Source organism: Eschrichtius robustus, chromosome 21 (assembly GCF_028021215.1).
Source record: "Eschrichtius robustus isolate mEscRob2 chromosome 21, mEscRob2.pri, whole genome shotgun sequence".
Classification (NCBI taxonomy): domain Eukaryota; kingdom Metazoa; phylum Chordata; class Mammalia; order Artiodactyla; family Eschrichtiidae; genus Eschrichtius; species Eschrichtius robustus.
In genome coordinates this window covers 6,049,462-6,064,695 of record NC_090844.1, presented here as the reverse complement: position 1 = coordinate 6,064,695, position 15,234 = coordinate 6,049,462, and the positions used below count along the sequence as shown (strand labels likewise).

General features: G+C 38.8%; 1 protein-coding gene across 5 annotated transcripts in view; it reads right to left on the bottom strand.

Moving 5' to 3' along the window:
- Nucleotides 1-15,234, bottom strand: part of GPM6A (glycoprotein M6A) — a 257,938-nt gene that overhangs the window by 26,148 nt on the left and 216,556 nt on the right. For all 5 annotated transcript variants that reach the window (XM_068532117.1, XM_068532120.1, XM_068532119.1 and 2 more), the window contains exon 2: nt 9,003-9,195. In XM_068532117.1, the coding sequence (XP_068388218.1) occupies nt 9,003-9,195 (193 nt within the window). The remainder of the gene's footprint in view (nt 1-9,002; nt 9,196-15,234) is intronic.

The window sequence follows — 15,234 nt, the reverse complement described above, 5'->3', positions numbered from 1 at the left end:
CCTTGTTTCTGCAGTCACAATGCCTTCTTCTCTGGACAAATACTTCTCTACTGCCTTCTTATAAGGATTACTTGTGTTTGGATTTAGGGCTCAGCTGGATAATCCAGGAGGATCACCGCACTTCAAGATCCTTAATCACAACTTCAAAATCTCTTGCATATAAAGTAAATCTCAGATTCCAGGCACTAGGTTCTGGATATCTTTGGGGGTCATTATTTCAGCCTGCCACAAGCTATACTTTCTTGAAGCTGAATGTTAATTTCTTGACATTCAAAAACTCTTACATAAAGTTTTTCTTCCAACAATCTGAGGATGGACATTTTCTAATGTTACATTCCAGAATGGATTTCAAAATTAAATCATCAAAATATTTAAATTATAATATACTTGTCATTATCTTATTGGCTTGAATCCCTCTGTTTTTGTTTTTGTTTTTATAAATTTATTTATTTTTGGCTGTGTTGGGTCTTCGTTTCTGTGCGAGGGCTCTCTCTAGTTGCGGCGAGCGGGGGCCACTCTTCATCGCGGTGCGCGGGCCTCTCACCATCGCGGCCTCTCTTGTTGCGGAGCACGGGCTCCAGACGCGCAGGCTCAGTAGTTGTGGCTCACGGGCCCAGTTGCTCCGCGGCATGTGGGATCTTCCCAGACCAGGGCTCGAACCCGTGTCCCCTGCATTGGCGGGCAGATTCTCAACCACTGCACCACCAGGGAAGCCCCAATCCCTCTGTTTTATCACAAAAAGTACTCTTTCTTGTAAACATGCAATATATGAATTTAACAAAGAATTTCAAATATGATATTGGGAAAATTAAACTCTCATTCTCTGTAAAGATGAGTTTCCTGGGCTTCCCTGGTGGCACAGTGGTTGAGAATCTGCCTGCCGATGCAGGGGACACGGGTTCGAGCCCTGGTCTGGGAAGATCCCACATGCCGCAGAGCAACTGGGCCCGTGAGCCACAACTACTGAGCCTGCGCGTCTGGAGCTTGTGCCCCGCAACGGGAGGGGCCGCGATAGTGAAAGGCCCGCGCACCGCGATGAAGAGCGGTCCCCGCATCGCGATGAAGAGTGGCCCCCGCCCGCCGCAACTGGAGAAAGCCCTCGCACAGAAACGAAGACCCAACACAGCCAAAAATAAATAAATAAATAAATAAATAATAAAAATAAAAGGAATTCCTGTACAAAAAAAAAAGATGAGTTTCCTGTCAATGATACGTCAACAAAATGCAGTAATAAAAACCCTCTGGTAATGAAGTCACTGATTATGTGTCCACTGTAGGATCAAATAGCAGAGAATCATAAGAAGTCTCACCTTCACTGTACTACTTTTGCTTTGCAAAGTAAGAATCCGTATTATCTTACTTCTAAAGGAAAAAATGAAAGCACTTACCCTCCTTTCTAAATGCAAACTTTCAAATTTGACAATGTTTCTGTAAACCACTGTTTTACTGATTTTAAAAGCAATCTATATTCATTGTAGGAAACAATGAAAATAAAACCGGAAAAACAGACTATTCACTGTTTATTCTCCCAATTTTTTTATACAAATTACAATTAACTACATGATACTATTACACAGTTTTATCAAGATATTTTTTAAAGATTATGGCACAGTCTAGTATTTGAAGGTTTGACATGTTTGACCACTTCTCTACTTTTGTTCAGTGGTAGGAAGAATAATGCCGCTCCCCAAGATGTCTGCGTGTAATCCCCAGAACCTATGAGTATGCTATCGTGTTGAATGGGACTTGGCAAATGTGATGAAATTAATGACTTTGATATTCAGAGATTATCCTGTGCTATATAATCACAGGGTGCTAATAATTAGTGAAGGAGAGGTGTAGGAAAGTCAGGGTCAGATTCAGAGAGAAGCCTGGAGATGCTCCACTGCTGCCTTTGAAGAAGGAAGGGGGCCATGAGCCAAGGAATGCAGGTGGCTCCGGGAAGCTGCAACAAGTAAAAATACGGATTCTCCCCTAGAGCCTCCAGATGGAGTGCATTCCTGCCAACACCTTGATCTGACCCCGTTTCAATAAGCCCAGTTAAGACCCATTTCAGACCTCTGACCTCCAGAACGGTAAAAAATTAATAAATGTGTTTTTCTAATGCACTAAGTTTGTTGTAATTTGTCACAGCAGTAATAGGAAGCTATGCATCACTATTACAAACAGCATTTAAGATAAATCTCTGGGCAGTGTAGGTTGTTTCCCTGGCATAAATTCCTAGAAATTTTTAAGGCATGTATTGTGAAAATGGTGTCCAGAAAGTTTGTGCCAAAATAAAGATGCACTGGTAATGAGTAAGAGGGCTTATTCTCTGTTTCCCAATACTGAGTATTACCATTCAATTTTTCTAACAAATCAATAGTTAAAAAGCAATGGTATTATCATTTTAAGTAATTTTCTTGGTTTAGTAGTGTGGATGAACATATGTTTACAAGCTATTAATCATCTGTATCTTTAAGAAATATGTTTTTATACTTTGCCAATTTTTTTACTAGAATATGTATCTTTTTGTTGAATTTATTGTTTATTAAAATTAGGAATCTTGTTATATAAGTGGTAAATATATTGCTCAGTTTTTGTACACCTTTTAATTTTTTATAATACTTTAATGAGTAAAATTTATTTATATTATGTCAAATCTATATATTTTTTCCCTTGTGATTTCTTATATTGCTTATATACTTCTTGCCCCATAATAAGTAAAATCTTAAATCTGTATTTTCTTCTAGCTTTCACAAATTAGTTTACTCTTAAATTTTAACTTTAAATCCATCTGAAAAAATTTTCGTAAAAACTAGAGTAGGAACATACTTTTATATGTACTTATAAGTACATATAAGTACTTTACAAGTACTTATATGTATGTCTGTGCCAATGCCATGTAGTATTAATTACTGTAGCTCCTCAACTCTCTCCACTTCATTAACCTGATGCATCCTGGAAATCAGCTCAAGTACTAACTACCACTACCTGATTCATATCTGTTGAGTCTAATGTGGATGGCACTTTGCTGACGTATCTTTCCTATGTCAGTACGAGAGGAAAAATAATTTGTCTTGTTTTACTTTGTATCCCTAAAGATTAGCACAGTGATTGGCACATAGTATAACCCTGTATTTTTTGCTGAGTAAATGAATTCATTAAAAAACAAACCAGACAAAAGACTGACCTGAAAAAAATCTGAATATTTGAAAACAAGAACATTGTAGAAATGTTCTGTATTCTGAGACAAAAACTCTTTCTCTATAAATTGAAATCCCTTCACCCGAATCTCTCTCTTTGAACCACAAAGTACAAAGCAAATTTCCTTTTCCTTGATAGCCCTTCAAATATTCTTAGAATGAAATCATCACATTCTTATTTGTAAATATTTTTTCTAGAGTTGCCATACTCCTAAGTTTTAGAAAAGAGAACAGAAATTAGATCTTTGAATTCTAATCCAGTCTGACACTACGAGTGCTCACCTACTCTAGTCAAAGAGTAAAGTCAGTAAGAGTGTTATGGTTAAGTAGGGTGTGTCCAGGGACAAACAGACTTTAGGAAGCATGACACTGGGCATTAAAATTGTGATACAGCTTCAGGGAAGACACCATCATCAAGATCATCACCATTATCATCCTATCACATTATGATGTGCTTATGATGTGCCAGCCCTGCTATCATTGTTTTAAAATGGCAACTCATTTTATCTTATAGCAATTTTAAGAAGTAGGCAGCGTTAGTAAGTCCCTTTTACTGATGAGGGACTAAGGCAGACAGGTTCCTTAACTCGCCCATGGTAAGATGGGTAGAAAGGGCCAGAGACCACAGGAAACAAACCAGGGCGTGTGGCCTCAGAACCAGTGCTCTTACACACCACACTACGTTGTCTATCTAAATCCTTCATGGTTATGTACTTGGGTTTGTTGCTGTTGTTTCATATTAGTGGGCTTTAAAAAAACATTCATTTGAGGACTACCAGCCTGGCTGAAATATTGCCTAAGGAAATGCTTACTGTTTATTGTTATCAGTAGTTAGAAATTCAGTATGTTTTTTTAACCTAAGTTCTAGCTAGAACTGAGATTACTTTTGACTCTCCAAGGCTTATCAACAATCTCATGTCAATGTGTCTCATCTTCAAACGTTTTATAAGTAAGAAGACTTCAGCAATCTGGTTTGATTGTCAACACCCAGGTCAGAACAGATAGTTTGCACACTGCTGTGATCTCTTTCAACCTGTGGAACTGGTGTTGCCTTGCCATGAATTCCTGCTCTCTTTTCCCTTCTCATTCCCATCCCCCCCAATTTTGATAACGGTTTTCCATTTCATTAACTTCCAAGGTATAAACATGAACTACAAGTAGCCTTAGAGATTTACACGCACATGAAGATAGTTGAGAGCAAAACCAATGTGTCTATGATATTTTAACTGAGCTTACTGCCTGCTTTTGTTTCAGACAAACGGGGAATAGTTTTTATGTGTGCATTAACTATCAAAGAATTCACTATCTAGTAAACTCTGCTCTTGATGCACTGACCTCGGATCACAGTCATAAAACTTTGAAAATAAAATAAATTTACGCTGAAAATCAATCCTCCCCAGATCCTGGATTCTCACTATATTTTGTTGAAACCAAAATCCAATCCCTGTCTAATAAATTATAGGTTTTTTCGGTGTGTGAATAAGGCTGTCCCTTGCTCTGTCCTCAGGAGAGTTATTCAAGAAGCCAAGTCACTCAGAAAAATTCATGGTTTGGATTGTTTGACATCTAATTTTCTGAACAGTTTCCGTATTTCACTGTTCCATATGAATCTGCTTTGCGCAAGTAAAATACCTATCCTACATCTTGGTCACTCATCAAGAGAAATCTAGGGACACGATAATGTCACCCTGGCAAGGGGCTCTCAGAGGAGAAAGTGAACCACAAATCAGAAAGCAGATCTCCTCGTCACATTGCACGAAGCAGCAGAGCATTGAGCCGTGTGCAGAGTTAGGGGGCCCATGGCTATACCAAGCTAACAGAGGTGTAGTTGAGTGTAGGAATATCCCCTAATGGGGGCAGCAGGTTAAGTTACACACTCACTGTCACAACAATTTGGAGCCAACAATGACCACAGACTTCAGGGACTACATTAACAGATTAGGGGATAAAAAGCTCTGGGAAACCAAGGAGATGAGGAGGGACAGAGTGATACTTAAAAACATACCAGCAGGTCACAAAATATTTGCGAAATTCACTCTTTTCTCTCTCTTTGGAGATCCCTGTATCTCAAGTGGAATGTGACAAAATGCTTTAGTGGGTGACATCAGCTGAAGATGCTACACTTCAGTTCACCTGCCATGGGGCAGGGCTCTTGGTGTTAGAATTCTGTGTCTAAAATATAGATCACATGCGAACAGAGATTATTTGCAAACTTATTTATGAAGAGAAGTAAGTTTTACATGCTGGAAAGATGATTCATGAAATGGAGTAGGCATATTCCAGTGTGTTTGCCCTTCCTATGTCCCCCTGTAGACTTGGATATTGACCACGTGGAGACAGGTGTGTGTATATATTTAAGAGGAGGGGTGCAGTGGAGAGACAGAGAGAGAAGCTGAGACAAAGAAGGGAGTCCTGAGGACCTCGGGTGGAAGACGGGGGCTTAGGCAATTCGTTTTATCTCTTCGTTCCCACACCCAGAGAACAGGTTTCTTTGCCTTTATAAGTATATGAGGTAGGAGCGCTTAATTTGGTTGAATCAAGCCTGAGAACTATGGAGACAAGACACAGACCCTGTAAATTACTAAAGTTGGCCAACAAGTCTTTTCTTCAGAATCATTCTCTTACACATTCTTCTCCAAACTTACCTTAGCTTATTTTCAAGGAAGCTGTATTGCCTGCAATCTCGCCTCTCACTCACTTCTGCGTCCCAAGTCCTGATTTTACTTCCCGTTTGCCCCTCACCTATGGAGTCCGCTAACAGCCCTGTAAGGCAGCCCCCATAGAGTAAACACTACCTTCCTCTCAACTGCTACGTGACTGGTACCGCTTGGTACTAATCAGACCCGGTAGTTATCTGTACACACCTTCCCTCTGTGTTTTCACGAACCGTTTGCCGACAGGGAGTCTTAATTCATTTGGTAGCTCCACGGGGTCTAGGATAAGGAACTTTAGTTATTTGAAATATGAAAAGAGAGATAATTTGAGAACTTGCTTTCATTCCAATGAAAACGGTATTCTTCCCATGCCAAAGATGCATTACTGATTTCACATTTAACTCCCAGTATAAGAGACCAAAGGTAAAAGTTCCAAATTAAGTATATGATCTCTGATTTCCCTGCTGAACTCCCACATGTACTACCCTTCAGAGCTGTAGTAGAGGTCTGTGATCTATTAAGGCTGGTTGTCTAAATGTTGAATAAACATCCTGACAATCGGTTTCTGATCGATTTGTACAATCATCCCATGCCAGTTATTAGGCTTATGATTTCTTATGAACTTCTATAACTAAAGGTAGCAATTTGGATGTAGCCTAAATATAGAGAATCTGTAGATTTTAAGGACATCTGTGGTAGCTTAAAATAATGCACAGTGAAAACATATTTTGTCCAGCGTAGGCTGAGATAAAACTGAAAAGAAAACGTCAGTATTATCACATTAAAATATATCCATGCAATCATTGTCTTCAGGCTCTTTGCAAACTAACCTGCAATAATCCAAAGCACTTGCAGATAGTTTAATTATATTCCAAATGATGACTGTCATTCATAAACTCTCAAGGATCAATTCATGCTACATGCCTGATTCAGTGGAAATTGGTAAACTGTCTACTATGGGTTTAAAAAAATTTCATTTAATGAATAATGCTAAATTTTTGGAACTAATTTGTAAAATAAAGTTACATTGGGAAATATAAGTGATATAATTCCCTCATTTCTTTTTTTTCATGATTTTTCAAATTTGCTATTAATTCTTCATTTCCATTTATCAGTGACATTGATGAAATAAATTGATGCTTCCAAGTTAGGGACTATGTTTAAATAATTTAACTTCTCATCTGAGTGGCTAATCAACGTCCACTTCCTCTTAATCACTATGTGTGTGTGTGATACACCTGGTTTGTTATATTTCTTATGTTACAACCAATATCGCTCAAATTTTAAGTGCCAACATATTTAGATAAACGTAAATTATTTCAACTTTCTTTTTCCTAAAAATTTTGCTATCTCTGTGTCCATGGGGACGTGCCCTCCAGCCCCCAAGGAGGGAATTCTTGCTCTATCACTTGATAGAAATGTGCATCTCTTTTCACTTCTCATTTTCATTTTTCATGGAACTCAGCAACATTAATGAATAAAATAACAAATACAATTTATGAGCAATACTGTGTTCAAGACAATCTGACTGCAGCTGCTGGATTATTTAAAAAATTTAGAAATATGATGTATCTTCTGACATTGGAGTTGGAGAAAAGCTATCTTCCATCTAGAATGGTGTCCAGGGTGACCAAGGGTTGTCTTAGATTAGGGTCTTAGCTTATCGTTACTGATCGATTCAACCCTGTCAGAAGGAATTGCCCCGGCTGAATAACAAGTGTGATTAACCTCTTTTCGCGGAAGTGGTAAGAGCAAAAAGCACTGTCATCCTAACCAGCCATATGACCGTTCCGGTTTGTAACTCCAGAAGCATCTTATGCCAGAAAGAAGTATGTATAAATTAAGAAGTGTTGAATTTATTGAGAATAACAAAATAAAGCAACGTGAAAAACATTATAATCACATAGTATCCAGAAGCATGAAATAGATTTAAGAAGTTGTACGGGCAATACACAATACAATAGAAAGTTTACTATCAGCTGAGATTATAAAATAAAGTGAGTAAATAATTTATTTTCTTTTTGTGGGCAAGAAATCACTGAATAAATGACCTGAATTGGGAATTTATTTGGAAAAAAAATTCCTCTGTAATTCAATCTTAAAATTTTGCTCTCTGGAAACTTAGGCAATATGGGACTGAAACTTGAACACTAAACTGTTTTCTACTTCCAGACTATGTTTGAGTTATGTTTTTTTTTTTTAAATTTAATTTATTTATTTATTTATTTTTGGCTGTGTTGGGTCTTCGTTTCTGTGCGAGGGCTTTCTCCAGTTGCGGCGGGCGGGGGCCACTCTTCATCGCGGTGCGCGGGCCTCTCACTGTCGCGGCCTCTCTTGTTGCGGAGCACAGGCTCCAGACGCGCAGGCTCAGTAATTGTGGCTCATGGGCCCAGTTGCTCCGCGGCATGTGGGATCTTCCCAGACCAGGGCTCGAACCTGTGTCCCCTGCAATGGGCAGGCGGATTCTCAACCACTGCGCCACCAGGGAAGCCCCCTGAGTTATGTTTTTTAAAAAAATATTAGCATCACCATAGTTTAGTGATCCCAGGAGTTTACATTTATGGGTAAAATGTACATTTTAAGCATAATTGGTGCTTGTAAAAAGGTGCTCAATATTTCTTATGTTTATCATTTTACAGAAGTCAATAAGACCCTTTCACAGTGTTCACTTAGGTAGTCACATCACTTCTAGGAGGCAGGAAATAATGATGATATCACGCCCATGGCTGAGTTAAAATTTTTTAAAAGTTGGGAGTAGCCACAGAGTTTGGGTGATTTTCCTAGAATCAGCAGCAGAGCATATACACTTACACCTGGCTCTGATTCTATATTCTGTTCTCTTCTGCTACAGCAGCCTCTGCTCAAACTAGAAGAGCGAGAGAAATGCAAGTATTCCACTTAATGGTAACTGAATGTTGGATAAAACTTTACAGGCAAATTAAAACACAAATTAAGTCCAGATTAAGTTGGCCTCTGATCTTCTGCTGTGTACCTTCCTGTTTTCATGGTAAGGGTCAGTGTCCTTTTGACTCACGTATATACCCTAAGAGTACTTTTTCTTCTATATAAGACTGCCTCACTTAACTCTAGATTCCTATTTACTCAACACACAGCAAAGTGCACATACATTCTCAAAATAACAAGCGATACCAGAATGACCTACATGGTAAAGACGTCCAGCGTATCTCCCGCAGTTCTAGCCATCTCAAAGTAGGTTTGCAGGATGTTAACAGTTCCAGAAAGAGCTTCATGACCACAGCCGCAGAATAGGGCAACTCCAGCGTAGAGCAGGATGGTGGCAATCAGAGAGGCATAGGGAATGCCTCCCAGGCATTTAATACAGCACTCAAAACACCCTGCAAAAGTCCAAAAGAAAAAAAAATTAGAAATTCATATTTTTATTAAGCTAATTGAACTTTTTTCCAAACTTAAGCATTATGGAAAACATATTTGCATTTATAGATGACATCAGGTCAACCATGTAAATCAAGTCCTAGAGTGTTCTGGAAGGTATAAAAATCAAGTTTCTTAACGATAACCCCATGCTCCACAGACAGGAGAAATGATTACTTCTGCTGAGGGCTTCCTCTTCTACCCCCAAGCCAGAGGAGTCCTTCCTTCCCAACTCAGTAAGATACTGGCAGAGTAGAAAAGAGAGACCTGGACAGGGTTAGAATCTTGACTCCACCACTGTGTGTTTTGGGGCAAGTTTATTCTTTTGAATTCATCATTTGTAAAAAGGTGACAGTAAAGCTTTCCCTCAAATGTTCTTGTGAGCATTAAATGAGTTAATACAGAAAACAGTGCATGACTGGATAAAGAAGATGTGGTACATATATACAATGGAATATTACTCAGCCATAAAAAATAACGTCATTTGTAGTGACATCGATGGACCTAGACATCGTCATACTGAGTGAAGGAAGTCAGAGAAAGATAAATATCATATGATATTGCTTATTTGTGGAATCTTAAAAAATGGTACAAATGAACCTATTTACAAAGAAATAGAGTCACAGATGTAGAAAACAAACTTATGGTTACCAAGGGGGAAAGGGTGGTGGGAGGGATAAATTGGGAGATTGGGATTGACATATACACTTTACTATATATAAAATAGATAATTAATAAGAACCTGCTGTATAGCACAGGGAACTCTACTCAATACTCTGTAATGACCTATATGGGAACAGAATCTAAAAAAGACTGGATATATGTATATGTATAACTGATTCACTTTGTTGTACACCCAAAACTAACACAACACTGTAAATCAACTATACTCCAATAAAAATTAATTAAAAAAATAAAATAGTGCATGACACAGAGTCACTACTCAGTAAATGTTACATCTACCATCATTGGATGTAATTTTAACTATTACTAATATTAAGTATTACTGTGCTGTAATATGGTTTCCAAAAATTGACCACAGTAATTACTTTTGCTTTTTGAAGTTTCATCATTTTAGTCCTTCATTTTCAAAAGATGGCTTTAAACTAGTCTGAAACATCAGATAACCTTGGATGTTAATATTCAAAATAAGGATCAGAATTTTCTAGTCAGCTGTTAGGTATCTTCTTCTAAGGGATTAACTAGAAATGTCTGAGTATATATGTTTTGCAATAAGAAATACTGATGAGATACTATTTGCCAGACACTGGTGAGAAAAGAAAGTTTAGATTAGAGGGCTGACAATTAAGAGGAACTCCTATGTGATCTGTTTTGCCTCTGTCCACCTCTGTCCTTCACTGCTTCCCCACACATATCCTATTCCAAAGATTTCCTCCTACTTCTCTCCTTTTGCAAATTTTTGATCACATTTTCTTTTATAATGCTGAAACTTCTCAAACTCTCTCCATGTAATTGACTTTTTCTTTCTTCAGAAACAAATAACAAATGATATTGGAAAATGGATTGTTATGTATTGTACTTAATTAAGTCATGGAAAGATCTGTGTGTGTGTGTTTCCCTGAAAAAAATATGGCTATTATTTATTTTTTTTTGCAGGTTCTTATTAGTTATCTATTTTATACCTATTAGTGTCTACATGTCAATCCCAATCTCCCAGTTCATCCCACCACCACCCCCCCGCCACTTTCCCCCCCTTGGTGTCCATACGTTTGTTCTCTACATCTATGCCTCTATTTCTGCCTTGCAAACCGGTTCATCTGTACCATTTTTCTAGATTCCACATATAAGCGTTAATATATGATATTTGTTTTTCTCTTTCTGACTTACTTCACTCTGTATGACAGTCTCTAGTGTGTTTTATCAATAATGCATATATGTTTACAGCAATATCTGAAACATGCAGTGACTGCAAAGTTCCTGTGTGAAGTAACTTTATATTCAGAAGGTGGGCTAGTCGGCTATTTTAACATTGATCATTGAACTAACCTTCTTAAGAGAATCATGGATCATCTAGTCTGTCCCAGGAGAGGTTAAAGAGAAGTCTGAACACCTCCCCACTTCCATAGCTCTTGCTTGCACAGGAAAAATCATTTCCTGAACTTTCTGCCCCCGACACACATAACACACACAACACACACACAATGTGGGGAAGTAGAAAAGGTTAGAACAGCTTGACACTTCACGTGATAGGAAGAAATCTCACTGGCAGATGGGTGAGACCAGTGTGTGTAGTATCTGAAGGTCACTGAACACAGTTTCGAGTGGAGATTAAAAGGGTAGCAGAAAAATCTTTGGACTAGTCTCTGTCTCTCCATGTTGTAAAATTTTCATCTTACTGATCATTTAAAAATAAAGAGAGAAACTAAAATTGGTACCAACCCAAAGAAGAGTTACTCCTAACTTTGGCAAGTGCCCCAAACAGCCCCATGATCTCAAATCCCAGTCCTTTGTGATCTCCTCCCTATTTTTCAAGAATCTAAGAGTGAGGACTTTCTACTGCAGACACTGAGGTGTCAAAACCAGATGAAAGTATCCAACAAAACCCTAAGAGTAGGAGTCAAATATACAGGGGAAGAGTCCAAACACCAAATCCGTAGATAGGAATTACCTTTGCTGATCCTACACTTAAAGCTTTTAACAGACTAAAGATAAAATCAGAATGAGAATGGCTCAGGAGCAAATGAAGTGGTAAGCCCACTGATGGTCACCGAACCGCCATCGAGGACTTCTGAATAATTGTGTTACTAATTCAGAGTCACTTTCCGCTTATTCCACGTTTTCTCTACTGTGGTTTAGCTGGACCAATACTAGCCTCCATGCAAGCAAGCTTAGTTACTTAGACTATATATGCGCGGTGGGAGGGGACACTATATATTCGTGTTGTATTCTATAGCGTTAAGTATAGCTTTAATTGAATACCGCTTTTTAAATTTAGAAAAACATGAGATAAATTTCAATACTGAGAAAACCCAAATTGACAAGCCTGGGTTAATAGGCATTTCTGAATGAGTTTAAGATCTCCAAATTATGATGACCTTTTTTTTTTTTTTTATAAATTTATTTATTTTATTTATTTTTGGCTGCGTTGGGTCTTCGTTGTTGCGCGCGAGCTTTCTCTAGTTGCGGTGAGCGGGGGCTACTCTTCGTTGCGGTGCACGAGCTTCTCATTGCAGAACACGGGCTCTAGGTGCGCGGGCTTCAGTAGTTGTGGCTTGAGGGCTCAGTAGCTGTGGCTCGCGGGCTCCAGAGCTCAGGCTCAGTAGTTGTGGTGCAGGGGCTTAGTTGCTCCGCGGCATGTGGGATCTTCCCGGACCCGGGCTCGAACCCGTGTTCCCTGCATTGGCAGGCGGATTCTTAACCGCCGCGCCACCAGGGAAGCCCCAAGATCTCCAAATTAAATAGAAATGTTTCTTTTACTTTCTATTTAAATGCTGTCCCTTAAATCCCTCAGGATTATATTACCCCTACGGATAAGCACAAATTCCTCTAAGGCTCCATTACTGCCGGGTCAGGCTAGAATCTTTCCATTTCAGTCCTGATCCTCTGCAAAACTTTTACTCAAATTAAGAAGCTTCAAGCATCTCATCAGGCACATTTTGCACCATAATGGGCTGGATCCTAACTGCCCTCACTCTTCCGTGATCCCGAGTTGCTGTTGGATTTTAAAGAAGGCTCTCAGAACTCCCATCTGGGGAAGCAGCGCACCCTTTCACAGTACTCCCTCCAGCTGCCAGAATCCCACGTAGCTGCTGGCAGGGGAGCTTCTTTCCTCCCACAGTGAGGAACAGCCTTGGCAGAGCTGCAGAGTTACCATAGTAACCGAGCTCCGGGGTCCAGGATATGCTCCCAGCAATCATCTTTTAAGGCTGAGGACTCTGCTGCCACCCATCACCATGTTTTTACTGCACCTCAAATGAGAAACCACTCTATTAAATGAATATCAGTGAAAGCATAGTAAGTGGAATGCTGGCCCTGGAGAAAATACCTTTCTCGAGAAAACTCTCTATTAAAAACAACACAATTACTTTGCACAGGAAACATTTTCAATATTAGATATGATGACTGATTCTCAAATAGAGCTGGTGGTTGAAATACTGAACCCAGAATTTACATGCTATAGACATACCTGTATACACAAAGAAGCATTTCTCATATCCAGTGCCTGTTTGTATTTTCTCATAGTGAATTAACACTATGCTTTTACTTTCATATTAAAAAAAAGAAATTACGAGACTTTCTTTTCAACACACTCTGCAACGTGTCTGAAAATTTCAAAGAAAATAAAAGCTCTTGAGATAGTCTATGTTTTTTTTAAATGAGATATGTGCTTAATTTGCTTTCACTTAAACGTTGTGAAATAAACACAAGCCTTGTTCACTCCACAAAGTGCACCAAAATAAATAAAGGAAAAAGACCTTAAATAACAAGAAAGAGAGCATGAGAGACAGACAATTGAGAAGAGAGGCCAACATAATGGCAGATCCTGGAAGGGAGACTGACAAGAGACTGACAATGTATTCACTGATAAATTTTTCCCAACATCGTTTACCAATGAGTTGATTCTTTCTCTTCCAACCTACCACATCACCTTGGTCATTATCAAGTATGCACAGAGGTCTGAGTCTGTTTGTGGGCTCTCTGTTCTGTTCCACTGGTCTATTGTCTATTGGTCTATTCCCAGGCCTTGGAATCTGTCTTGGTTTGCGGTGGAGAAAATTCCCCAGACTTGCTCATCTTCCTCATGGGTATCATGCTATCCATGGCTGGCTCTATTGCATTAACATATACATTTTAGAAACAGTTTGTCTGATTCCACAATTTACTTTATTGGGGTTCTGATTGGTATTTTTATACTGATTTTGCATCTAGAAATTTTGCAAAAGTCTTTTTCTGATCCTCTATTTTGATTCTGGGAATTAGTTTAAGTTTGTGTTGATAATCATCCCATCTGTGAAAATTTTGAGCTTTGTCTCTTTCTGTTCATTATTTATACCTTTTTATTGATCTTTCTCTTCACTTCACTCTGTTCCTTCACCATTATGTGTGATGCTCGCTATTGGTTTCTTGGTTATAGAAGGTCTCTTCAGTTTTGAATTCCAAAACAGGCTTTTCCCCATCTGCTGAAATAATTTTATGTTTTTTCTTTTTACCTGCCATGTCAATGTTTTTTTTCAATTTTCCACTAAATGTATTCCTGAGAAAATTCCAACTGAGTCATACTGTATTTTTTAATACATTGCTGAATTTGTCATGCTAACATTTTGTTCAATGCTTTTGTATGTATCGATTCATTCCACAAATAGTTATCAGGGCCTCACCAGGTGCCAGGCACTTCACTAATTGCTGGAACTGTGGAACTAAGTCAAATAAAAAAAAACTGCTGCTCTCGTTCTAGAGGTGGGAAACACACAATAAACAAGATGCAGAAGTAATATACGTGAGAATGTGAAAAGTGCAAAGAAAAGCGAAACATGGAAGAGGGGTAGGGAATATCGGAATAATTCAGGGAAGGAATAACTGAGATGACATTTTTTAAAAGATGGGAAGGAGGTAAAGGAGCCAGGCAAGAGGCTCTCTGGGAGCAGAGGGTCTCCAACAGAGGAAAAGTGCGTGTGAATGTCCTGAGGCAGGTGTGTGTGTAGCTTATTTGAGGAAAATCTAAGAAGTCAGGGGCGGTAAAATAGATCAAAGCTGAAACAAAAGAACATGAGATGAGAGGATGAGATGAGAAATGCAGCGGGTGAGCACAGGCATGTTAATGAATGTGACTGGCGTCGAATTTTTGCTTTCTTGCTTTGGAGTCAAGTTTATACTAGCCTGGTAAGGTGAGCTCCTTCTTCTACACCCTGGGGTTGTTCCCATCAGGTTTAGCTGCATAAGAAATATTTGGTAGAACCAGCCGGTAAAACCAGCCAGGCCACTTGTGTACTTTACGGGAAGAAGTTTACTGATCTAATTAGTTACAGAACTAATCAAATTTT